The following is a 25,899-nucleotide window of genomic DNA, read 5'->3' on the forward strand; positions in this document are numbered from 1 at the left end:
AAAATAACGATTCAATAGAATATTGTTATATAAGCATTTATTAATCTGAAGCTTCAATTACAAATTTACACTGCTTTTGTATCCGTACAATGAATGTAAACTATCTTGATGTTAAAATCACATCAAATTGACATCTGACATTATCGTAAAAAACACAACAGTCTCGTAATCAGTTTTTGATGTTCTTTTTGGTGCAAATGTTAGACGTCAATTTGATGCCATTTTCACATCAAGGTGGGCAATTGACATCAAATCAATAAGCATTTTTGGCATGTTGTTCGCAACACAGGCTCATTGTGAATACTGAGCCCTGTATACATTTCTGGAGGGAGCAAATTTTGTAGCCAAATCTGCGCATGGCTGCATTTTGTCTTTAAAATGAACTATACAAGGTGCAATGAAGCCGCTACCGGCTTCTGTTTCTTTTTGCCCTTGCAGCTGACCGCTTACCTTCGTGTGGACAACTTTTCCACTGTTACTAGTTTGCCCAGTGGCTCGCCACATACGTCAGCGAACTTGAGACACAGAGAGAAGTTGACTGCAAGCAGTTGCAAGTTGGGTTTAGGGAAGTTTGAGGGCGGATCAATCGGTGCTTTTGAAAACACTATCGATTGGGTTTAGGGAAGGAGGTGGGAGAGTAAATCGGTCAGTCACTCGACAGCGGCCTCTGGTGGATTTAAGTGAAAAGGGCAGGCGGGAATGGCACTCGCGAGAGAAATTTGAGATCTCAAAAAGTGTACACAGCGACCTCTGGTGTATTTGCAAAATCAAAAACAGCAAAAAATGTACCTCCTGGGAAGTATTTTGCTCTCTCCAAAAATTTATGCAGGGGCGTGTATCCATAATCAGCCTGAGTTGTTTTTTTTTATGCTGTTTTGACATTAAGATGCCCATTGGGATCACATTAAGAAAAGGATGATAGAATTTCCATCACACAACTGAAAACCGAAAGCATAAGCTTTACAATGTCACCCTGAAACTTTTCAAAGTTAATATATTACATGTATCACAAACTATTGCCTACCTTTACATAAACGTCACTGTTTTCCATGGAACCCGAATGCCTGTGAAAGCAGAAACAGTGATCAAATTAGATTACTGAAGTAACCAATGTCGAAATGAGCTACTGACTGAGGAATGACTAATGTGTTTGTTTCGTAGTGGAAACATTAATTCATGAGCGTAACTTCACATTAGATTATGACAAGCAGGTGGCATCAATGCAGGAAACTGTCACAGGCAAAACGCATGCTGCTCTTTCCCATGACCACTATATCCTCTGTGTATACGAGGATGCCGTTACACAGTGCAGTAAATTAACTGCTGGAGCACAAACACCCAGTAACGGCCTGCTGTGTCCATTCCCAAACAAAAGGCCTCCGTGCCAGACAGCCTGAATATCTTAGACATTACAACACCGGTTCCCTCTCACGGTTTCACAATCAAATATTTAACGCTCTGTACAGAACGTAGCCTTCTGGGCTGAAAAATGCAGCACATAAAAACACATTCTTTTGCACACGGTGTTCACAGGCAGACACAGTGACCAGTGCTTTGTTGTGTGTATATAAATGGTGTTATGGATAATGAATAGTCTTTTTTAAAAAAATTTTATTTAAAGCAAAAATGTCACTTCTTTTAATAAGATTTATCCGTAAAAGTTAAAAGTTTTTAATCTTTAGTTTTTTTTTTCTCAGGTGAATATAACTGATATTTAATAAACAAATGTTAGCCTGAACGTAAAATGCTTTTTTATTCAGAAAATGTTTGTTATCCTTTGTTTTTGTTTCAAGCAGAAATTGAATTAAATGTTATATTAAAAAAAAATGTTGTCATATAAATCCAGTATAGTACTGTAAAAACAACAAAACTGATTAAAAAAAAGCTAATTTCAGGTCATTTTTAAAAATCTAATACATTGAATAAATTTTTTTGTCATCCCATATTTGTTGTTATTATTTTAAATAGTGAAATTTATGTTTAAAATAAGAAAAAATGGCATTTATTATCAATGTTGTTCAAAAAAATGTGTACATTGAATATATATTTTGTCATCCCATTTTTGTTGTTGTTATTTTCAACATACTGTACATCTATGAACTAGTGAAATGTATGCTCAAAATAAGAAAAATTAGACAGTGGTTAAGACAGATTTCAGGCTACATTTAAATGTCTACAGGAGTTGTTTGCTTTCAAACATTAATGTAATCAAATGTTGTAATATTTATGCTTAAAAAAAGAAAATAAATATTACTCATGTTGTTTATTAAACACAATTTATATATTTTTACTGAATAATGGCATTTGTTCTGTAGGCTATAAAACTGAAAAATATATCAGAGACACTTTTTCCCTAAAATTTATTTTAAATAATGCTCAGACAACTTTTATACTATAACTATAACCTTATACTAACCTTCGACTAAAAACAGATTACCAAAAAGTAATTTTTACTCTAGAAATCACATCACTTCACTTTCAGCACAAAAATCCCTCAACAAATACTACGACATGAAATATATGATAGGATGAGGATGACCACCAATTGAATTTTCCTCTGTGAAATCAATACTAAAATTAAATATTTTGCTTAAGGTACAACACAATAGTGAGACATAATAATACGCATATCAGTAATAATTGTTGTTTTTCTACTTAGTATTTTCCCCGTTTTTTCCAACAAATAAATAAACATACTTATAATGCATTAAAAAATGTTTGTTCTTTTTTTGTTTCAAGCACAAATCAAATAAAATGTAACAATAAAAACATCTGTTGTCATATAAACAGTATAGTACTGTAAAACAACAAAACTGGATAATAAACGCAAATTTTAGGTGATTTTTAAAAATCTAATACAATAAATATATTTTGGCTTCCTATGGTTGTCGTTATTATTCTAACTAGTGAAATTTATGCTTAAAATACAAACATTTAATTTTTTTATCAATGTTGTTTATTAAACTGATTTTTTACTGGACAAAAAAACTAAACAGTGGTTTAGAAACGCAGATTTCAGGTTACATTTAAAAGTCTACTACATAAAATGTTTTGTTTCTGTTTTTTCAAACATAAATGAAATTAAATGTTGTGATATTTATGCATAAAGTAAGAAAATATATCATGTATGTTGTTCATTTTATACAATGTATATAATATTTTTACTGGATAACAACATTTGTATTTTATTTCCCATATTACTTAGACAACTTTTAAACAACTTTAAAAGTTGAAAATAAAATAGGTTTTATATTCGCACCTTTGGACTTTCACCTACCCAATATAACTTCAGAAAAGTATTCTTTGGAAATTTCAAATAGGAAAATCATATTAGCAGCCAATGACTATCAAAGTACAACAGTGTTCACAGGCAATTAAATTGTGCTAATGTTGTTTTTAAGACATACTTGCATGTGAGTTCAGCCCCAATATTTAAAGTAGCATGTCACAAGTTGTCACTGGTCAAAAAAAAAAAAAAAAAAAAAAAAAAAACCGAATGTGCGAATATAAAACCAACTTTACCCAAATTATAATAACCTCCAACCAAAAAACAAATGACAAAAAGTAGTTTTTACTCTAGAAATCACATCACTTCACTTCAGCACAAAAAATCCCTCCACAAAAACTACATGAGATATTTGAAAGGATGAGGATGAGCCCCAATTCAGTTTTCCTCTGTGAAATCCTAACGAAAATAAACATTTTGCTTTAGGTAGAACACAGAAGTAAGACAAATATGCCATAATTTGCTTACATACAAAAAAAAAAAGACGTCTCCAAAACTAACTTTCAAAAATACAAAAATAAAACTCCTACCAGAAAGAGATTCTCCTCAGATTCTCTCATGTACTTTTTTACTTACTTATCAGTAAATCCCTCCGCAAATACTACGACATGCGAATGATGACAGGATAATAGCAATGCGCACGCTGCTGCTGTTTTCCTCCGTGATCTGTTCTCACAAAACTACGGAAATTAACGGAATCCCAAATGGAACTGCAAGAATGTCCGAACTCAAAAAGCGGAGCGCGAAAACACATTTCCAAACAGCAGTTACATAATAAGCAGACTGAAACTTCCCTCCCCAATCCTCTCTTCTCTTCTCTCAGACAACCATAAACAAGCTACATCTATCTCTATGACTCAAAGACCGACAATTTAACCCAGTAACGGTTAACTGTAGTTACAATATATCCGTTCCAAAAATAGAAGCAGTTCCACAAGCAGTTCAAAAAGACTGACTATCTAACCCCGCCATTATCGGTTTACTGTAGTTACAGTGTATCTATTCCAGAAATAGAAGCAGTTCCATGACATTCTTTTCTTTAAATCTCACCTCAGCGCAAAGTGTGGTGCTTATTGCTAAAGAATGACACTTTAATCCCATATTTGAATGTGGTTTAAATAACCTCAGCTGACATTAACTACAAGCTCCTCACGAGACTTTCTGCGGTTTGAGGCAGTTTGTATTTCACACGAACTATTTTTTCTTCACGCAGCGTGTTGTTCTCAGCTACAATGTTGCAGTATCTCATAATGACGTCGTTTCTTTCTGTATTTTTCTCCCCCTCCCCCTCAAAAACTTGGCAACTTCATCATACTCGCAAAATGCCTGTTATTGTAAGCCAAAAGCGTTTGGTTGGACAGTTCGGCAATACTAAAATGAAGCCAGTGCTGTCATTCAGGTCATTGTTTTATTGTGTCAGTCTCTGAGTGGCTCGGCCTGAAAATAGAGCGTTTTTATATGGTTGAACTTGTATCTTTTGTAAAGCAAAGTTAATTTGATTTTGAGATATTAAAATGGTATTACCCAAAATCGTATTTACTTTATAACCATGTCTTGTCACAACTCAAATATACACTGTAAAAGATTCATTTTTTTAGTTGAATCCAATAATATTTTCTAGTCATATCAATTACATCATTCATACTGACTAAAATATTAAGCTAAACTTTGTATAACTTAAATAAATGTAGTTTAGACCTGATTAACTTATTAAAATAATATAAAACAACATGCAAATATTTGTTGTCTTGAATTTGTCATAAATGTTCGGTTGCAGTGGATAGTTGGAATAGTCTTGTTGAAGGTATATGTTAATCAGGATATGAAAATATAGTCACTATTCAACCTAAAGTGAGATCCCTCTTTCTGTTGACCACAAAATAAAATATTTTGAAGAATGTTAGATATATGTATTTGTATTATGTATTAGTAATATGTATTTTATATATGTACACTTCATAGTAGGATAAACAAATGGTATGGAAGTCAGTAAACAATGACAGATTTTCAGTTTTGGGTGACCTGTTCTTTAAAGGAGAGATCTTGAAGGACAAATTAGGTCATTGCAGACAGAAGCAATGCAATATCTGAGTAATTTCTTAGGTAATTAATTCTGAGGATATGAAAATGAGTCATGAGGCTTTCAAAATGCAGTTTTAACTGGTCTTAGCAAACTGCAGTCACCTGACCTGTTCAGTCAATATGAACATCATTCAATGACTGATTTGTTTAGCGTAAATAAAGATTTCTAAAAAAAATAAAAAAACAAATAAATAAATAAAATTATATATATATATATATATATATATATATATATATATATATATATATATACATATATATATATATATATATATATATATATATATATATATATATATATATATATATATATATATATATATATATATATATAGCATTACTGCAATTAAAAAAAAGTGGAGTTTATTTATATATTTGTATTAACTTGAAAGTAAAATTTCCAAACACAATTTCTTAAAAAAAAAAAAAAAATGTTTGTGGTCATAATGCATTTTATAAAACAGTTTTATCTTGTCTTTCGCATGGATATATATTATTGGGTACTAACAGCTCTGAGGAACACGTAAGGTAATAGACAAAGGGTCTGATTGGTTCAAATGTTTTATTGTATTTCTCTGGGTGGGTGGGAATGGGAGGATTTACAAGGCCTCTAATTTTTTATTCATAATTTACATGGTTAAAAAAAGGTTCTATCAAAATAAACGTCCTTTGGCATCAGTGGCTTTATGATGAACCTTTAACTATGATTAAATTTGACATCTTCAGTGGAACAAGATTTAAATTATTAAACTGTTCTGCCCTCTAGGAATATGACAAATTACAGACAAAAAACGTTGCTGAAAAAAAGTTTTAGTCAGTTTTATTTTTAGAGTGATGCTACAAAAATAATTGGGTTGGGTAAATGAACATTTATTAAAATAATAATGATTATCCTTAATGTGAAGAGGACATCTGAGCAAGCATCTTTTAAACTTTAGATCTGTAGTGTCTGCTTTTTGCTGGCTGTATGTGGGCAGAGTAATACACAAAGGGTAAAGAGGATGTAAGGGTGCTGATATTACCTATATATATCACGTCTATCAGCCAATCAGATTCGAGAACCAGACAGAACTGTTGTATGTATATATATATATATATATATATATATATATATATATATATATATATATATATATATATATATATATATATATATATATATATATAATATATATAATATATAACTTATGTTTGTTTAATTAAAGAATAATATATAGAAAAGAAACAGAAATTTCTTTGTAAAAACAGAAAGGTTACTAAATGGAATCCCTTTTAACATTTCTTTTTAAGAGTGAGCATGTAGAAAAAGAAGACTAGTTCTTTAATTACATCTCTGATACAAACCAGGCCCCTAGCCAATGGGGGTTCGAGCGGTTCAGAAGAACCTTTACTTACACAGGTCCAGAATCTGTCCTACATACTGTCCTATTTTGACTGCTATGCCATCAAAATTGGTGAAAATAACCCATTGAAAAAATCATTAAGACCAAACAGAATCCTCTGTTGGCTGTCAATTTGGTGTGACTTTAGCTAATCAGTTTTGGTCAATGCATTGCAAACAATAGTTTTTCATGAGTCCAACAACCAGCTGTGCAAGAAAACAGACAATCTGACGTAAGTGACTTCAACTTTCACTACTGTATTGTTTTAAATGAAGGAAAGATTTTTTGTTCTAAATCTTGGCCCTTAAAGCCGCCCATAAAAAAATGAATTTGAATTCTAATTTGGCCATTGTTGTTGTTATCCATGGATTTCCAAATGTACCTTTTAAAGGAGAGGCTAGACAAATTTTAAAGATCTACATAATTACTATTATTATTACGTTTACATTTTTATTAATAAAAGGGCCAAATTCTGAAAAGTTGAATTTTCTTGATAGTTTGTTATTTGCCTAATAAATGACAAGATGGCAAGTTCATAATTTAAAACTTTAACAGATTCATATTTGTATCTAATGATATATGATGTATGATATATGATGTATTACATTCGTATATGAAAAAGTATGTTTTTAATTTATATTTCTTTATTATAAATCATTAAAAAATGTGGTTATGGTGACTATCCGACAAGTAATCCAGCTGAAATGGTGCTTAAAATACCACTAAAATGCAGTATAAATGTCATAATTTAATAAAAAATAAGTCGAATAAGTACAAAGAGGTCCACTGTTTGAGAAAAAGAGAACTTCCCCTTTCACCAGGCTGGCTACGGGTCTGCAAACGAATTAAATATTAAAAAGAAAAGCTGTGTGCATAAACAAATATATTTACCATAAAGCTTGTTCCAACATATGTTAGCCCATTTTGCGTATTTCTTTCCGAAATCTGGAGCATGGTTAAAAAGTCGTCGGATGCATTAGCCTAATGACTTTAGCATACAGCATTTTATCAATTTATTAAGTTAAACTTAATAAGTTCAAGTCTGTGAAAAAGCAAACTCTCGCGCACGTCTCTGCGCAGCGAGTGACACAGCGCCCAAACACACATCCATGGCAACAAGAAACAATTGCGTTGTCCAAAGTTTTTACTTCTCACACTGTGTCGTTTAAAGTGCACGAAAGTCTAATGCCTCCCAAAAAGAATGGAAAAAAGAACCGAGATCAAGCAATTAAAACGGGAGGTATGGAGGAGACAGAGCAGAAAAACGCCGAAGAATTAACGGAGAGTGACAAGAAGTTTTATCAAGCTCAGATACGCGACTTGGAGGAGCGACTGGAAAGGTGGGAGTCTAATCTAGCAAGTTATCATAACCACTGGTTGTTCATGTTACCTGGTTGTTCATATTATATAATAGTTTTTACTCAGAGATTGTCAAGATTGTTCAATATCTGAAAGCAAAACTGCCCATAAACAAAACGCATTTGCACATATATCCTACCATAGTAGTTAACCAAAAGCAATGGGTAAATTTTCTAGAAAACACTCACCTCATGATGTCGATTTGACAAACTTGAATGAAGTTTCGGTATATATAAATTTTTTTTAATAAAAGCTATGCTATCATTATTAAATCAGAAAATTAGAATTAAGCAAAACAGTATTTAGGTTATTTGTAGCTCATATCGGTGTCTTTGCGGAAACTAATATGAAATAGACTTTGGATTATATCTCGTGTTAATAATTAACATACTTCACCAAATATGTCATCACAGCCTCAACAGGAAACACTTGCCTAATATAAGAATCGTGGGCTTGTCTTTTTTCCTCATAGATACCAGCTTAAATGTGATGAATTGGAGGTTCAAGAAAAGGACTTGTCCTCTAAGATCAATAATGTGGAGAAAGAGAAGAAAGACATCGTTCTGTTCCTGAAACGCACATTGGCTAAGAAAGAGGATAAGCTGAATGATCTGGCGGAAACATTATCAAGACACCAGCAAGCCCAAGAGGCGGAGAGAGAGTCCTTTGAGTCACAGCTGAGCCTGCTTAGACGTGAACTCCAGGAAAATAAGGAAAAATACACATCTGAGAATATGACACTTGGTACAAGATTGTACACAGTTACATATCTGCAAATATACAGTACAATATAAACAGTGAATGAAAGTAAAGCATATCAGTTGACATTAAAGAGATGAAAAAATTAAATATACTCATATATTTACCCATCATGAAGTTGTTCCAAACATTTCAGTTTCTTTTTTTTTTCTGTCGAACACAAAAGATATTTTGAAGAATGTTGGAAATAGACACTAAACATTCATTGTAGGAAAAACAAATACTATGAAAGTCAACAGCTACTGATTTCTGGCAATTTTCAAAATATCTTCTTTTGTGTTCAATAAAAAAAGGGAACTAAAAAAAGTTTGAGACAAGTTAAGGATAAGTAAATGATGATAGAATTTTCATTTTGGGGTGAACTAAAATCTTTTAAGCGATTATTATAATTCAAAATGACAGATCGAATTTTCAGATTGCTCATTAAAATGTGTTTACCTTTTTGTGTTCAGCTGGTAAACTAGCATCTTTGGAGGAGTTTTCTACACAGAGAGAGACGCTTATAGCTGAACGCAGGTCTTTGGAAGAGCAACTTCGAAAGCAAAAAGAGGATCATCAAGCTGAAATCTATAATCTGGAGAAAAAAGCTGTACTGGACAATGACAGGTGAGCATGTTCACACCGCATACTGCAATTCTTGGTGTTTTCCGCACAGGTCAGTGGGCTGGACAAACCACTTGTAGGACACACTTTTGCTCCATATGCATGGATTAGACTTGTACATTTAGTAACTTTAGTCGTCGCCACTTTTAGGTACACCTGTCCAACTGCTTGTTAACGCAAATTTCTAATCAGCCAATCACATGGCAGCAACTCAATGCATTCAGGCATGTGGACATGGTCACGACGATCTGCTGCAGTTCAAACTGAGCCTCAGAATGGGGAAGAAAGGTGATTTAAGTGATTTTGAAGATTGAAAAAACGTTGTCTGGTCTGATGAGTCTCGATTTCTGCTGCGACATTCGGATGGTAGGGTCAGGATTTGGCATCAACAACATAAAAAAGAATGGATCCATCCTGCCCTGTATCAACAGTTCAGACTGCTGGTGGTGGTGTAATGGTGTGGGGGATATTTTCTTGGCACACTTTGGGCCTATTAGTACCAATTGAGCATCGTGTCAACGCCAGAGCCTACCTGAGTATTGTTGCTGACCATATCCATCCCTTTTTGACCACTGTGCACTCATCTTCTCATGGCTACTTCCAACAGGATAACGCACCAAGTTATAAAGCGCTAATCATCTCAGACTGGTTTCTTGAACATGACAGTTCACTGTACACAAATGGCCTCCATATTCACCAGAACTCAATCGAAAGAGCCAGGTGGAGGCTAAGACCTGGCTGTGGTCAAAAACCATCCACGACTTGTGGCAAAAGTGAAATCATTTCTCTCTTTTAATGACCTTGAGAAGGTGATCCATGCTTTTATTTTGGGAAGACTTGACTATTGAAATTCTCTATATGTGGGTATTAGTCAAAATGCCCTGAATAGATTGCAATTAGTACAAAATGCAGCTGCGAGACTTCTGACAGGGATTTGCAAGTGTGAGCACATATCCCCATTTCTTTCCTCTCTGAGCTGGCTGATTGATTTTAAACTATTAATTGTTGTTTTTAAATCCTTAAATGATCTGGCACTACCTTACTTATCCGATCTCCTACATGTGTATAATCCTGGTAGGTCACTAAGGTCTTCTGATCAGTTTATTCTTTCTGTACCAAGGTCCCAGTGTAAACGAAGTGGGGATTGAGCTTTTGCTAATATCGCACCAAAACTCTGGACCGGGCTTCCACCCCATTAGACACGCTCTAACTCTATCTGTTTTTAAAAAGCATTTGAAACTCCATCTTTGTTCTTTAGCATCTGAGCCTTTTTAATGTTGAGGGGTTTGCCTTATGTTTTAATTGTTATGTATGTGATGTAGGTTTTGTTTTAATTTAGTATTGATTGTGTTCAGCACTTTGGGCAACGTTGTGTTGCAAAAAATGTGCTAAAGAAATTAACTAACTAACTAGAGCACCTTTGGAATGTGGTGAAACAGGAGATTCACATTATGGATGTGCAGCCGACAAATCTGCAACGACTGCGTGATGCTATCATGTCAATGCAGACCAAAATCTCTGAGGAATATTTCCAGTACCTTGTTGAATGTATGTCACGAAGGATTAGGGCAGTTCTGAAGGCAAAAGTGTGTCTAACCTAGTAATAATAAGGTGTACCTAATAAAGTGGCCGGTGAGTACATATATATATATATATATATATATATATATATATATATATATATATATATATATATATATATAGAGAGAGAGAGAGAGAGAGAGAGAGAGAGAGAGAGAGAGAGAGAGAGAGAGAGGGTTTACTGTATGATTTGAAGTGCTTTTTTTATCCTAACTTGTAAGTCACTTTAAATAAAAGCACCTGCTAAATCCGCAAATGTAAATGGATCAGATATCAAAGCTTTGGGAGATGTTTTCATATACAAAAATATAGTCGATTATTCAACCCAGGACTTTATAAATTACATACATGTCAAACGGGAGACAGTTTCCATTTATGATCCTTTTCAATGAATGGCTGCAATGTAAGGCTTTACAAAGAGGCAGTTGTTCAGTAAACAAGTGGATCTGCTGCTTGGTATATATGTATAGTGCTGCATTCAAAAAGAGGTTCTCGTTGTTTATAGTTTAAAATATGTGGACATTTCTGTAATAAACAGTCGAAAATGGTTACACTTGTTTTATAATTGCACATTACAGTGTAATTGCACATTTAAGTGGTGAGTAATTTGAATAACAGCATGTGCTAAGATTAGAGTATGTTTTAAGGGTTATTGCATGTACTTAAGCATAATTTACTGGTACTATTAGTTTGGAAAATGTAACATGGATAATTTAAACTGTGTTTTAACTAATGTGTCAACAAAATTAGAGTAATGTTACACGGTGGCTCAGTGGTTATCACTGTTGCCTCACAGCAAGAAGGTCACTGATTCGAGTCCAGGCTGGACCAGTTAGCATTTCTGTGTGGAGTTTGCATGTTCTCCCCGTGTTGGCGTGGATTTTTTCTAGGTGCTCCGATTTCCCCCAAAGACATGCACTTTAGGTTAATTAGGTACACAAAAACAGCCGTAGTGTATGAGTGTGTGTGTGAATGAGAGTGTATGGGTGTATCCCAGTCATGCGCCACGTAAGACATATGCTGGGATAGTTGGTGGTTCATTCCGCTGTGGTGACCCTTGATAAATAAGGGACTAAGCTGAAGAAAAATGAATACATGAATGCTACAATAGTGGACGCTTTAACTGACACAAACTAACAATGACCAATGCTTTTGTTAAAGGATTTAGTTATGCTTGTTAAAAAAATGTTAAACTAAATAATACAATAATTCAATTTATTAAATGTAATATTGATGAACACAATATTTTATTTAAATATGTATTTATATATGTGCAGTTAACAACAACAAAAAAACATTTTATCTTTTAAGTTAACCTTATTTAAGTGAAAGATAAGATCTCTCATTATCAAATTAAATGCATAAAAAGGATTTTATAGACATAAGAGGTATCCTAAATGTCTACTTTAATGTTTCTAATAACATTGGTTAAATTAAATAATGTTTCATTGTCATTTAATGAAAAAATAAAACAAACATACTTATTCTGTACTTTAAATAGAATATATATAAAATTATAAGTGATTAACCATACACATTTTTATAATATTAAAAATTATTAAAAACTCCTGGTTGACAAATGAAAGAAATCTAGTAATTTGAAGGATAATTTAAAGATTGAATTTCTGAAAACGTAGCCCTATATACATTTCTGGAGATCGTGAATTATATAGCTAGAAGTAAGGCTGCATTTCATCTTTAAAACAGACGCTAGAGGGTGGTATGACGCAGTTCCTTTTTGCGTTTACCAGCTGACCTCTTACCTTCATATGGACAGCTTTACTGCTGTTACCAGTTTTTCCATTTAGGTTGCCATGTACGTTGGCGGAGGCAGAAAGGTGTTGATCACAACAACAGGGTTCGAGTCTGGCGAAGAACGGTTCCAGAAAGCAGGTAAGACAAAAGCAGAAGCCAAAAAACAAACAAAAGAAGAAGTAAATAACAGGTTGAGAATGTGTTAAAAATCTGGAAAAAGGGATCAGGCCAGTGCTTTCCTCTTTCTGGATTGCTTTTCAAACTGTCGGTTGGATTTAGGAAGGTGGGCGGGTCAATCGGTGCTTTTGAAAACTCTATTGGTTGGGTTTAGGGACAGAGGAGGGTGGGTCAGTCGAACAGTCAGTCAGACAGTCAGTCGGTCAGTTAGTCAACAGCGACCTCTAGTGGATTTACACAAGAACAGCAGGCCCGAATGGCACTCACGAGAGAAATTTAAGATCTGAAAAAGCATACACAGCAGCCTCTGGTGGATTCGCGATATCGGAAAACGTAGTTCCTGGGACGTATTTGGCGCTCTCCAGAAATCCATATTCATTCATTCATTCATTTTCTTGTCAGCTTAGTCCCTTTATTAATCCGGGGTCGCCACAGCGGAATGAACCGCCAACTTTTCCAGCAAGTTTTTACACAGCGGATGCCCTTCCAGACGCAACCCATCTCTGGGGAAAAAAAATCTATATAGCGGTTCATTTTCAGAATGAGCCTGGGTTGCAAAATATGTAGTCAGGCAAATTATCTGGCTAGGCGGCAAATAATCAAAATGGTAAGCAAGACAAGGATCAAAACACAGCAAGACAAACAGGGAAAAATGCTTTGTAAAGATTGTGGAAACAAGACTCAGCAATGTGAATGAAAAAGTGAGTGGTTTAAATACTCCAAATAAGCAATGACCATGAGTTTTAGATGTGCGTGTCTTTCCAAATGACTGTCAGCTGTGGCAGGACTGATGAGAGCAAAAAGTTCTGGGAGTTGTAGTTCGGTTCAGTGGCCGAATTGTAGTTCTCCAGCGACCTGCAACTGCTTGATCATTGGTGATCATGACACATGGATTGATTCTTGCTCTAAATATGCCTGATGAGGTTTGTTGGTTTATATAGTCACATCAAATAATTGGGTGAAATCAAATATATTTAAAAAAAAAAAATATTTCATTTTATTCATTTGAACGTATTTGTTGCTACAGACTCAAGAAAGAAATGCTGCAACATGTTGCCACTGTAGCAGCTGAATTTCGCCGGGTTTCAGACGAGAAGATGCCCGAGACGACACTGAGGGCCATGCAGGAGAATCTCTCGGTGACGGCACAACTACAGCAGCTCTCAGAGAAAACCAAAGAGCTGCTGAAGGAGAACGATGCCCTACGAGCAAGAGAAAGGCAACTCAAAAGAGAGAACGGCATTACAGAACCACTACTGCACGAAATAACCAAGAAGAGTGTTGCCAATCAAAAGGTTGCCAATTTAAACTTTATACAATCTTTAAATTTGTGCATTTATTTAAAAGTGCAGTACGGACTATTGCCATCTCTGTTTGAATATCATATTGCAGTTTTTTGTAAGAGTTGCATTTTTAACATTGTTTGCAATTTGGTAACACTTATTCCAACCCAGACTCATTGGAGATATGTGCCCAGGGCTACATTTTTGAGAACTGAGAAATATGTACCCAGGGCTAGGTGTGCTTTTTTCAGTTTTTGTTTTCTTAAATTCACTAGCGGACACGTGTAGATTTTTGACAATCACAAATTCGTTACTGGGGCACATTTACAAGATCAAATTCCCGCCTAAAGTATTGCGGTCGTAAATAGAAAATAAAAAGCATATATCTAAAGATTGTCATCGTGTGTAAAATTATAACATGCAAAAGCGAAAATTGAACGTACAGTCAGAAACAACAAGGTCATTTATTGAAAGATAATGAGAGTGAATTAAAAATTAAAAGACAATATCCAATCATATTTGAATGTTTTTTGTGCTTGCGGTCTTTTCCCCTTTGCTCTTGTTCCCACATTCTGCGCCTGGGTTTCCAAAAGATGCAATTTAAGTTGCAAAGTTACAGTATAACTGTATTTAATATCAATATTAATCCCTTACGATCACTGACATGTGTCTATGGTAAACTCCCCTGTCGTCTGATTGGCTGGAGCAACTATTAATCTCGACTAGTGGACCAAAGATGAAGACCGCCCGGGATTTAAATGAATCTCGAATTGCATCTTTTGGAAACGCAAGCGCAGAATGTGGGAACATTCTGGGTTTAGGGAACCCTAAAGAGTGAAGAGTGAAGGGGGAAAGATCGTAAGCACACAATACATTCAAAATATAAGCAAAATTTTAATTTTATTTTTTAGATTTACGCTCATTATCTTTTGGAACGCGACCTCATTGTTTCTTATTGTGCATTTAGTTTTCGCTTTTGGGCATTATTATTTTACACGTCATGTCAACCTTTGGATTTACTCGTATAATTTTTTTAAAATCCACGACTCCAATACTTTAGGCGGAAATTTGATCCCATACACATTGTCCCACATGTGTCATTTCTCGTAAATCCACCAAAGGCTGTTTTGTACATTTCAACGTCCTTCTCACGCATATAGAGGACAATATAGAGGATTTGATAGGCCAGAAGATTTTATAAAAAACTTAAGTGTGAGGTGGTGTCACAAAAAATGTTTGTCCATTTATGGCTTAATCTGAAAACGTAGCCCTATATACATTTCTGGAGATCGCAAATTATGGAGCCAGAACGACGCATGGCTGCATTTCATCTTTAAAATGAGTGTTACGGAGCAGTATGACACCATTCTTTTTCACACTTACCAGCTGACCGATTACCTCTGTATGGACGGCTTTCCCACTTATACCAGTTTGTCTGGTTAGCTAGTCAAATATATCGGCGGACTTGACTGGCAGAGCAGATTTGACCGCGACAATGGGGATCAAAACCAGTGAAGAACGGTTCTAGAAAGAAGGTAAGACAAAAACAAATGCTAAAAAATAAAATAAACAAGTAAATGTGGTAAAATCTGAAAACATGGTAAAAATCAGGCCTTTTTCTAGATTGCTTTTTAAAACTGTCAGTTGGGTTTAGGGAAGGCAGTGGGCAGGTCAATCCGTGCTTTTTGAAACACTATTGGTTTGGTTTAGGAAAGAGGGAGGGTGGGTCAGTCGGTCGGTCAGTCAGCAGATAGTCAGCCGACAGCAGCCTCTGGGGGATTTATGTGAGAACAGCAAGAACGAATGCCACTTGTGAGAGAAATTTGAGATCTGAAAAAGCGTACCAGCAGCCTCTGGTGGATTTGCAAAAACAAAATCTGCAAAAAAAATGTACCTCCTGGGATGTATTTGGCGCTCTCCATATGTGAACATAGGAGTACATAATCAGAATGAGCCTGGGTTGATTTAGGCAGAAGTTTGATTTTATATTTATATTTTCTATATGCAAGTTTTGTCCGTTTTATAGCACAATAGCTGATAGATAAACTTTAAACGAACATAGTGATGCTAACTTCTAAAACACCTAATGAGCAATTCCATGCAAATGTCAAGCTTGCCATGAAAAAAAATTAAGTTTTCAGCGAAATAGGAAAAGCAATCCAACATTATTTGTGTAAGCATTTTACAGTACTTTTACAGTACAGTACTTTAAAAATACTCATAAATGTCTTTCAATGTGACACAGTGCCAATTTCATATCTGTCACATCCATAACAAAGCTTTCACCTCATAAATGCAAAAATGTAAACAATCATTTTTGTTCTACAGAGAGCCAACTCTTTTCCTTTTGATTAGCATTATTTATTTTGGGCTGTGCAGTTTAATTCACAGAGTAATTTCTACACAAGTATGTTGTATACTGTAAACTTGCTAGCCTTTTTCGTCACATCTATAAGGCATGTCTATTTTCCTCATTTAAAATATAAAAAAGCTGGGCCAGTTGGCGTTTCTGTGTGGAGTTTGCATGTTCTCCCTGCGTTCGTGTGGGTTTCCTCCGGGTACTCCGGTTTCCCCCACAGTCCAAAGACATGCGGTACAGGTGAATTGGGAAAGCAAAATTGTCCATAGTTTATGAATGTGTATGAATGAGTGTGTACGGGTTTCCCAGTGATGGGTTGCTGCTGGAAGGGCATCTGCTGCTTAAAACATATGCTGGATAAGTTGGCGGTTCATTCCACTGTGGTGACCCCAGATTTATCAAGTGACTAAGCCGAAAAGAAAATGAATGAATGAATGAATAAAGTTAACATATACTTTCTCTGTGAGTTTATGTTTAGAATTTTTACTTCAAATGTCACATTCATAACGGTGGAATTGGTCTTATTTTAATTTCACAGAAACTTTAAGCTGCTTTTCTTAATATATCTATATCCTAGAGCAAAATAAAGTCAAAGTCTTTCTCCAGGTGGTCCTTCAGTTGACAGAAAAGTGCAAGCAAATGCAGTCTGAAGTGGAGAAATGCACCAAACTGAAACAGGATCACCAGGAGCTGCTGGACATTCACTCTGCGGTTTGCACTGAGATTGAGGATCTCAGGTTGACCTTCTTCTTATTGATGCTAAAACAGTCCTTAAATACACCCAAGGGTGCATTTTAATAGCGTTACTCCCGCTGTATTACAGAAAGAAACATGCAGCGGTTACAGAAGACCTGAACCAAACCAAAGCTGAAGTCGAGAGACAAAAGAAAGAGCTTGAGGAGGAAAGCAGAATGAGAGCGCAGATAAACACGGTTCTGGAAGAAGCAGCTGTAGCTTTGAAGGAGGCCTTGAGGGTGAGACTCAACATATACATACTGATATTTTAATCATAGGCGAGGAAGTAAACACTGGTTTGGGTACAGGACGTCCCAGAGGAGGAAGACTCTGAGCTGAAGGTCACCGTCAGACGAAGTCAGATGATGCAGAAGCTGCTGGCTGTTCTGGACGGCGCTGCAGCTTTGGGAAAAGGACCTGCTCTTACTGATTTAATGACTTGCAGGTATGAGATTGAAAAAAAGACATGAAAAGTATCTAATCGTTCAATTAAGTATCAATCTAATCGTATCTAATCTAATTGTTGACCTTATTCTGAATAAGACAATATTATGATTAGGATTTATTAAAATATTCCTTTCAAGTCTTTTAATATTTACATGTTATAGTACATAAATATATTTTATTAAAGATCCCCTATTATACATTAAACAGGTTATATTTTGACATTGAGGGTCTCCAACAACAGGCTGATATGCATGCAAGTTCAAAAAACACTTTTATTGTCTTATAATATGCATTTATTGTTACCTAATTGCCCAACGACTTCCGTATGATTCGTTCAGCGATTCATTTGTTTCCAAACCCCTCCTTAGCGCGAAGCTAATCTGCGCTGATTGGACTGATGACAGCCTGTTGGTCAACAGCATTCAGCGTGAGACAGAGTGAAATGCCCACCACGGCTTAACAACAATATTGAAGTAGTCAGAGTGCAGTGTATGTGTTAGCACTTCTGTTTTTCCCAGAAGTCTCCATTATTTCAGACACATTTCCCATTTCCAGCCACCCACCCATTTTGTTATTTATCCTGGAAAACTCCTGTAATTTCAACCACCCCCTCCCCCACCAGGTCCTCAGCATTTTGGTATGGTCTGTGAAACCCCCATGTCGCCAACATTTGTATCCGCATATTAAGTGGTGACGTGTTGGTGAAGTATGTAATACTGTTTCCGGGTCCAAGTCGCCACTCACTTGAGTTGAGAAATTATTCGTTTATGATGACTTTTATTGCGATCGTGATTTTTGAAAGTATTAAATCGCTTTGTAACTGTCTATAATTACCATTTCATGAGTCTCCCCATACAGTTGAACAGAGCGCTTGGACCCGGAAGCCGCTTCACGTGGCGTCACACTTAACAAGCGGATAGGATCCGATCGCATCGGCTGCCCAAAACTTCAACTTTATTGTAGTTACTAACACCACAGTAAACAGTTAAACAGTACCCGGTTCTCAACAGTGTTATTCAGACACCTCAAACCCGAACCTAACCCCCTGGTTTCCCAGATTATAAGGGACAAATGTTGGCAGGTATTTGTGTGAACCCAATGCAGGAGTGCACTAAAGCAATGCAGTTAAACACCAGCATATTGCTCTATTCTTAAACAAAAGTAAAAACAGTGACACAATCAGTATTAACCATCACAGCGGCAAAAGCTGAACTATTGCCCATCATACGTGTGTAGGAAAAGCTGACGGTGGCCATAGCAATGACAAACAGCAATGGAACGCAAACTCACAAACGCATTTGAAGTAAACAAAGCAGCACGCATCGCGTTTTCAATGTGGCGTTAGACGCGATATGAGAATATAAAGAGTTAATCAGATACACTACAAGCGGTTATAAGTAACAAAACACAATTAAATACATAATTTGCAAGCTAGAGAAAACAAGGCAGCCATTTTAATCGCACTTACACTTGTGAAATGGAGGAAAAAACTAATCCATGAACAGTGTACTGTAAAGTTCCTGTCAAGCTCTTACAAAGTCCCACACATCAATAGTCTTTTCTGATCCTTCCTTTAACAAACGGCCGATGAATCCCCTGTTGTAAGCGTGTAGATTGCTTAAGCACTCGTCAGAAAAATGACAGGAACAGCACAAGGCTGGGCTATAATGCCGAGGTATTTTTGCAAAAATAAACCTCAAGCACTGACTCTTCACATTTTCATCTTTGGGTTGAGAAAATAACACTTTCCCCTCACACTTTCAGTAATATCCAGCTGAGCACAGCGTCTTCATGACTTGACTTAACCGGGATCTGTTACTGTGTTTGTGGGCGGGGCCGCATGTTTCAATTTTCCGGTGTTTGCGTGGGAAACAATTGGGCGGTGTTTAAGTTTCGTATCGAAGGACTCGTTACTAAGATGATTCATTTGAAGCACAATGAGTCAACTCTTTAATAAATGAATCAATAATTTTGTACACTGCACTTTCAGGTTTAGGCCTTAGCTGGATATTTCACTTCACTAGAGCTGTGTTACACACTACATGAAAGGTCATTTTCAAAAAACCCATAATAGGGGCTGTATTACAGACATTTCTTACTTCTGTTAAAAATAATCACTTGGGAAATATTTGGATAAGAATACAATCTTCACTGGAAGGTTAATCATTTTGCACTCAACTATATGTCTAATGAATTAAGACAATGTAGGCCTTCTGATATCATGTAAAATAATTATAATAAATAATCCACTAAAAACTGACGATTTTATTATTTTAAAAATGTTTTTATATTTTATAAAATATATTTAAGCACCACAATATGTAAAAAGAGAGCTTAAATGGAATATTGTAAAATAATCAGAATCATATTATTGTCTGATTCAGAATAAGGTCAACGATTAGGATTACTGATACCTGCTTAAGATATGGTGACCTTTAATTTGTAGTAAAAGAATTTTGGGGAGTGGCTTTACTTCAATGATATGTTACTTTGCTCACAGCTGATTGGTTAATTTTGTTTATGTAATCTCTAAACTGGAAGGGAGCATAGATACTGTACAACAAAGAATGATAAAGCTGAGCTGCCTTCTTATAAACCCAGGATTGGTGCATACTAAACTGACTGACATTACAGCTAATCTGGCTTCAAGGTGCATGCTACGTGTCTTAAAGGGATAGTTCACCCAAAAATTAATATTTTCAATTTTTATTTCACCCTCAATTGGTTCCAAAACTTTATAAGTTACTTTCCTTCCTAAAGAAGTTATTTTGAAAAATGTTAGAACCTTTGACTTTTATAGTATTTGTTTTTCCTACTATGGAAGTCAATGGCCCCTTGGTCCCTAGAGATTATGCAGCAATTATGATGCGATCCAAGACCTGTGAAGAAATTATGTAAAGGTATTCATAATCCTGGACCAGGCCGTATCCTGAGCTGATGCTGTGGTGGTCATGGAGAAGCGGAGAACGTGTTCCTAACCACAATACAAACGAATCTATGCATTGATCCTGTGGGCCAGCCTGAACATCCGCCGGTGACCTACTCACTCCTGCTGTTCTCCACGATGGATGTCCAGCGTTCTCCCGCGCCTAGACTGCAGCTCTGCACATGAAGTTTGGCCAGAGAAGAAATTGTCGTTCCCAACAGAGCCTGGTTTCTTTCAAGGCTTTTTTCCCCCTTCACTTCATCAATTGGTGAGGTTTGTTCCTCGTCGCTGTCGCCACTGGCTTGCTTGGTTCGGGACTTGTGGATTTGCGCATCGATAGATTTGATCTTTACTGTTTGGACTTTCAGCAGTGAAACCACACTAAACAGAACTGAACTTGAAAACTGGACTGAAACATTTTCAGTTTACCAGAACTTCTATGTTATGCTGCTTTGACACAATCTACATTGTCAAAGTGCTATAGAAATAAACATTACAGGTTTTCAGCATTTTTCAAAACATCTTCTTTTGTGTTCAAAAGAAGAAAGAACTCAAACAGGTTTGCTACAAATGATAAAAAAATGTACATCTTGGGTAAATTCATTCATTCATTCATTTTCTTGTTGGCTTAGTCCCATTATTAATCCGGGGTCGCCACAGCGGAATGAACCGCCAACTTATCCAGCATATTTTTACGCAGCTGATGCCCTTCAAGCCGCAACCCATGTCTGGGAAACATCCACACATACACACATAAACACTACAGACAATTTAGCCTACCCAATTCACCTGTACCGCATGTCTTTGGACTGTGGGGGGAAACCGGAGCACCCGGAGGAAACCCACGCGAACGCAGAGAGAACATACAAACTCCACACAATCTTGGGTAAACTATCCCTTTAAATCAATTTGTGTTTACTTCCAAAATGACATCAGCCGCTATTCTTAATCAGAGTATTGTCTTAATTGTGTTAAAATAAGAATGTATCACTGTAAACCTACTGAGTGTGATTTAACTCCAGACCAGGTGCACTGCAGAAAACTTCTCCGCATCTTTCTCACTATAAGACGGGAGATCTGGGATTGGTTCCTCGCAAAACACACAGCACATCGACAAAGATGGGAAATCTCTCTAGGAGTGCTTACACCAGTCTACAGAAGAAAGCATAGAGGATGCGAACATCAACAGTACATCAACAACAGGACGGTACATATACAATGACAGTACATATACAAGTCATTCATTAATGTATTGCTTTAAATAAAGTCTTGTCTTTTAGAAAGTAGGAATGACTGAGCTCTCCTATTTGGTGTTGTTTTTTTTAAATCATGTATATTCTTTAGAATTTCCACATGTTATTGTGTTGTTTTCATGTCTTGTCACAGGGTGGCGCTGTTGTATCATTCATTATATGTTTAGAGCAAGCGAACGTACGTGGGACAAATGTTACATGCCTTCCCTATCTAGGGCCAGGGAAACATGCAACAATTTAACATAAAGGGAAAAAGAAAATAAAAATTAACAAATTAAATTTAGCCAAATTATAAAATTAATTAGAGGCCAATTTTGATGCTATAAAATATAACTAAATAACAAAAAACTAAAGGGCAAGGCAGCCAACAATCATCACTCTTCTCCTGTCCCAGCACTTCAACAATAAATCACACCATATCCAATATGCAAAAACAACAAGTTTATTTATTTACAGATTAACAAATAATAAATAACCATTGGTCAAACATACTAAATTATAACTAAACAATAATGCCAGACCAACAAACAAAAGATCTAACTGATTGAGGAAGCAACTTTCTAAACTCTCAAAAGAAAAAAAAAAAAAAAACAAAGATCTTACCTTGCTCCTATTCTATAAGAAACAGGAGAAAAAAATAAATGTATTAAACAAACAAGTGACATCCACCTCCGTACAGCTCCAAAACATTTAAACAAAAACCAACAAGATTAAGTATTAAACAAACAAAGGGAATTTAAAGTCTAAATTTCACTATTGTTCACTAACAACAAGATTTGTAATTTTACAACAAGTATCTCAATTTTTCAACACCAAGAGCTAGTCTGGGGCAGGAGAACCAGGTGGGAGCAGCCTTCACCCACTAGAGTTTGGCACAATCTCTCTTTGTTCCCTCCTGCAGCATGCTCCAGCCACTTAATTGCCCACAGGTGAGACAAGGTAGAAAGAAAGAGCGAGAGAGAGCGAGAGAGAGAGAGAGAGAGAGAGAGAGAGAGAGAGAGGGAGAGAGAGGGAGAGAGAGAGAGAGAGAGAGACAGAGAAAAAAACAAAAGCAACAGCTACCCCCCACAGGGTGACAGTGTACCACATTTGAGACCACATAATATATATAAAAGTGCATTCATATATTTTTCTTTTACAACCTTTATATGCAACACAAAAGAGAATTCAAGTGACTTTTTTATGTGTATTCTCAGTATGATCGAGTGATGTCTGAAATTATTACTAAATCAATACCACTCGAAGTTTAGTTTTAAACTAATTTCGAGAGGAGCATGTGCTCATGATTTACCCAGCTGGTCCACATTAACTAATTATGATCCTCCAATCGAAGGATCCCAAATCACTATATATATCCTCATTTCCTTTCTACAACTATCTTCGTCTGGAAGAAACCCCCCTCCTCCCCTTCTTCCTCCTTTATCCAGAATGGGCGGCACGGTGGCCCAGTGACTAGCACTGTTGCCTCACAGCAAGAATACCAATGGTGTTGGGTCCTCGCTGAGCCATCTGGTATTTCTGTGTGGAGTTTGCATGTTCTCCCCGTGTCCGCGTGGGTTTCCCCCGGGTTCCCCGGTTTCCTCCCACCATCCAAATGTGCTCTATATTATAGATAAAACAAGCCTAAACCTTTTTTATAATGTCTTACTCTCAGGAAGTTCGCCTTGGACTCAGCAGCGGGGGAGTTTGAGATAGACCTGAGCTCAATCTCCACTCGCCCTGCAAAAGGGGGGGAGCCCTGGGCTCGAGGATCCCTTGAGCTCAGGGCTCTCTCCCGGGACAGCATGCCAAACAAGCTATGTATAAATCATGAGCTAAGTGTGAACTCTTGAAATGTAAAATGTTTCAGTTTAAACCTGGGATTCAAGCAGAGAAGACTGTGACGCTTTTACAATATGCTTTGCTAGTTAAGATACAAAGATTGAATGTGCCATTTTTATCAAGTGACATTTACAAAAGCGATTTTGTTTACTTGAAAAGCACGTTAAATGCATGTTAAAAGTCTACATTTAAGTTACAGAAACATTTATCATCATAAAACGTATAAATAATGTTATCAATCGATGCAGTAAATATATTTTTGTAAAAATAAAACAACATACTTATTCTGACTCCATACTTATCGATATATACTTGTTAAAATATAGCGAATGATCCTTCGATTTATTCCACCATCCCATCTGAGAAGAGAGGGAGAGTGAGGGGGGATGGTTTAGAGAGTGTCTATTTAAATTTATTGTACCCTTTTGCTTGTTTGTTTTTTTGTTAAAATCATACTGACATTTAATTAAAAGGTGTAAATCAATCAGATTTTGTTTAAATGTGCATACTGTCACCAGACAATGCAGATACTTTGCTGAGCAAATCAAGTCAAAGGCAGATTATGCTTGACTATATTCAGCATTGACCTCCAATAAATGTTATAAATGTGATTGTTTGGTTTTATTGCAATAAGTTTTATTTAAAATGTTATACTGCATGGTTAATATGACTTAAAATAATATTTGAACTCTTATAAAATAAATTAGGGCGACGCAGTGGCGCAGTGGGTAGCACGTTCGCCTCGCAGCAAGAAGGTCGCTGGGTCGAGCCTCGGCTCAGTTGGCGTTTCTGTGTGGAGTTTGCATGTTCTCCCTGCATTCGCGTGGGTTTCCTCCGGGTGCTCCGGTTTCACCCACAGTCTAAAGACATGCGGTACAGGTGAATTGGGTAGGCTAAATTGTCAATAGTGTATGAGTGTGTATGGATGTTTCCCAGTGATGGGTTGCAGCTGGGCATCCGCTGCGTAAAACACGTGCTGGATAAGTTGGCGGTTCATTCTGCTGTCGCATCCCCGGATTAATAAAAAGGGACTAAGCGGACAATGAATGAATGAAAGTAGGAAATGACCCATGGCAACTTTAATGTAATGTAGTTTGGTGTTTTTACCTTCCTCCCACGGCTCTCGATAATATTTGGTTTTTGGCTGAAGAAAAATGAATAAACAACATGCAGTTTTTTCATCATTGTTTATTCCAATGAGACACTGAAATGGCCAGGAAAAACAATCTTAGAATGGCAGACAGATATAAGGGCTGTCCATGTGTGATATGAATGTGTATTAATTTACACAACACTGAGATCATAGTTCTTTGGTGTCTGCTGAATTTAAGAGGCAATGATTGACCATAATAATATTGATTATAACGTGCATTTCTTTCTTTGTCTGCAAGACCTTAAACTTACATTTCATCTAACAATTCTGATCAAAACAACAAATATTTCACAATCATTTTTACAAACTCTTTTTGGTCAAGGCTAGGGCTGCAATATTAATCAAAAAGTTATCGTTATTCAATAATAGATTGCAATATCCATATTGTAGAAGGGTGTGAGACATTTTATGTGCCAAAGCATTTGTGTGTTACATTCACAGGGTGTTTATCCATATTCAACCAATCAAATGTGACCTAACTATCTTTATATTATTGTAATGTTACATTATTGGCTATTCCGGTTGTAAGTTGAACCTTGAGCCTTCAGAGAGGAGAGCTTAAAATAAATACGTTATTAATGTTGGGAGCAAAGATGAGAGAGAATAAGAGTTAAGAGCGAATAAGAATCAGAATATTTGACAATGCTTTCAGTCATTCGTAGTTTTTTAAAAGAACACTTCAGTTTTCGGAGAATAGGCTCATGTCATAACTCCCCGAGAGTTTTACCATATTTGAATCCATTTAGTCAGTCTCTGGGTCTGACAGGAGCACTTTTAGCTTAGCTTAGCATAGATCATTGAATCAGATTAGCCCATTAGCATTAGTCCATTTTGATCACTTTTCTTTTTTACTTATTTATTTAACTTCTTTTGTCAGTTTTGGTCGCTGCGATGTGGCACGCACATGACAGTTGTATTGCACACCAGACACGCACATG

The 25,899-nt window shown here is 36.1% G+C and overlaps 2 protein-coding genes across 5 annotated transcripts in view; one reads left to right on the plus strand and one right to left on the minus strand.

Moving 5' to 3' along the window:
- Positions 1 to 8,519, minus strand: part of sh2d3cb (SH2 domain containing 3Cb) — a 34,616-nt gene extending 26,097 nt beyond the window's left edge. Inside the window, 2 exon segments of one of the 4 annotated variants that reach the window (NM_201076.1) lie at positions 1,025 to 1,064; positions 8,298 to 8,519. In NM_201076.1, coding sequence (NP_957370.1) covers positions 1,025 to 1,064; positions 8,298 to 8,302 — 45 coding nt within the window. In that variant the 5' untranslated portion in view covers positions 8,303 to 8,519. 4 annotated transcript variants of the gene reach the window in all.
- cfap157 (cilia and flagella associated protein 157) lies at positions 7,854 to 22,020 on the plus strand. The gene is made up of 8 exons (NM_001110168.1): positions 7,854 to 8,090; positions 8,582 to 8,853; positions 9,321 to 9,474; positions 14,012 to 14,279; positions 17,233 to 17,363; positions 17,450 to 17,600; positions 17,670 to 17,806; positions 21,757 to 22,020. The coding sequence occupies exons 1-8, from the start codon at positions 7,936 to 7,938 to the stop codon at positions 21,902 to 21,904; spliced, it is 1,416 nt and encodes a 471-aa protein (NP_001103638.1). The 5' UTR covers positions 7,854 to 7,935; the 3' UTR covers positions 21,905 to 22,020.
- Positions 22,021 to 25,899: the final 3,879 nt, after the last annotated feature.

The sequence above is a fragment of the Danio rerio genome, chromosome 5 (assembly GCF_049306965.1).
Source record: "Danio rerio strain Tuebingen ecotype United States chromosome 5, GRCz12tu, whole genome shotgun sequence".
Taxonomy (NCBI): Eukaryota; Metazoa; Chordata; class Actinopteri; order Cypriniformes; family Danionidae; genus Danio; species Danio rerio.

Bases quoted from the DNA above. Each gene is read 5' to 3' on its own strand.
- cfap157 (NM_001110168.1), top strand. From the start codon at position 7,936: ATGCCTCCCAAAAAGAATGGAAAAAAGAACCGAGATCAAGCAATTAAA. The intron at 17,364-17,449 runs GTTGACCTTCTT...GCTGTATTACAG, and splicing joins ACTGAGATTGAGGATCTCAG to AAAGAAACATGCAGCGGTTA. The intron at 17,601-17,669 runs GTGAGACTCAAC...GTTTGGGTACAG, and splicing joins CTTTGAAGGAGGCCTTGAGG to GACGTCCCAGAGGAGGAAGA.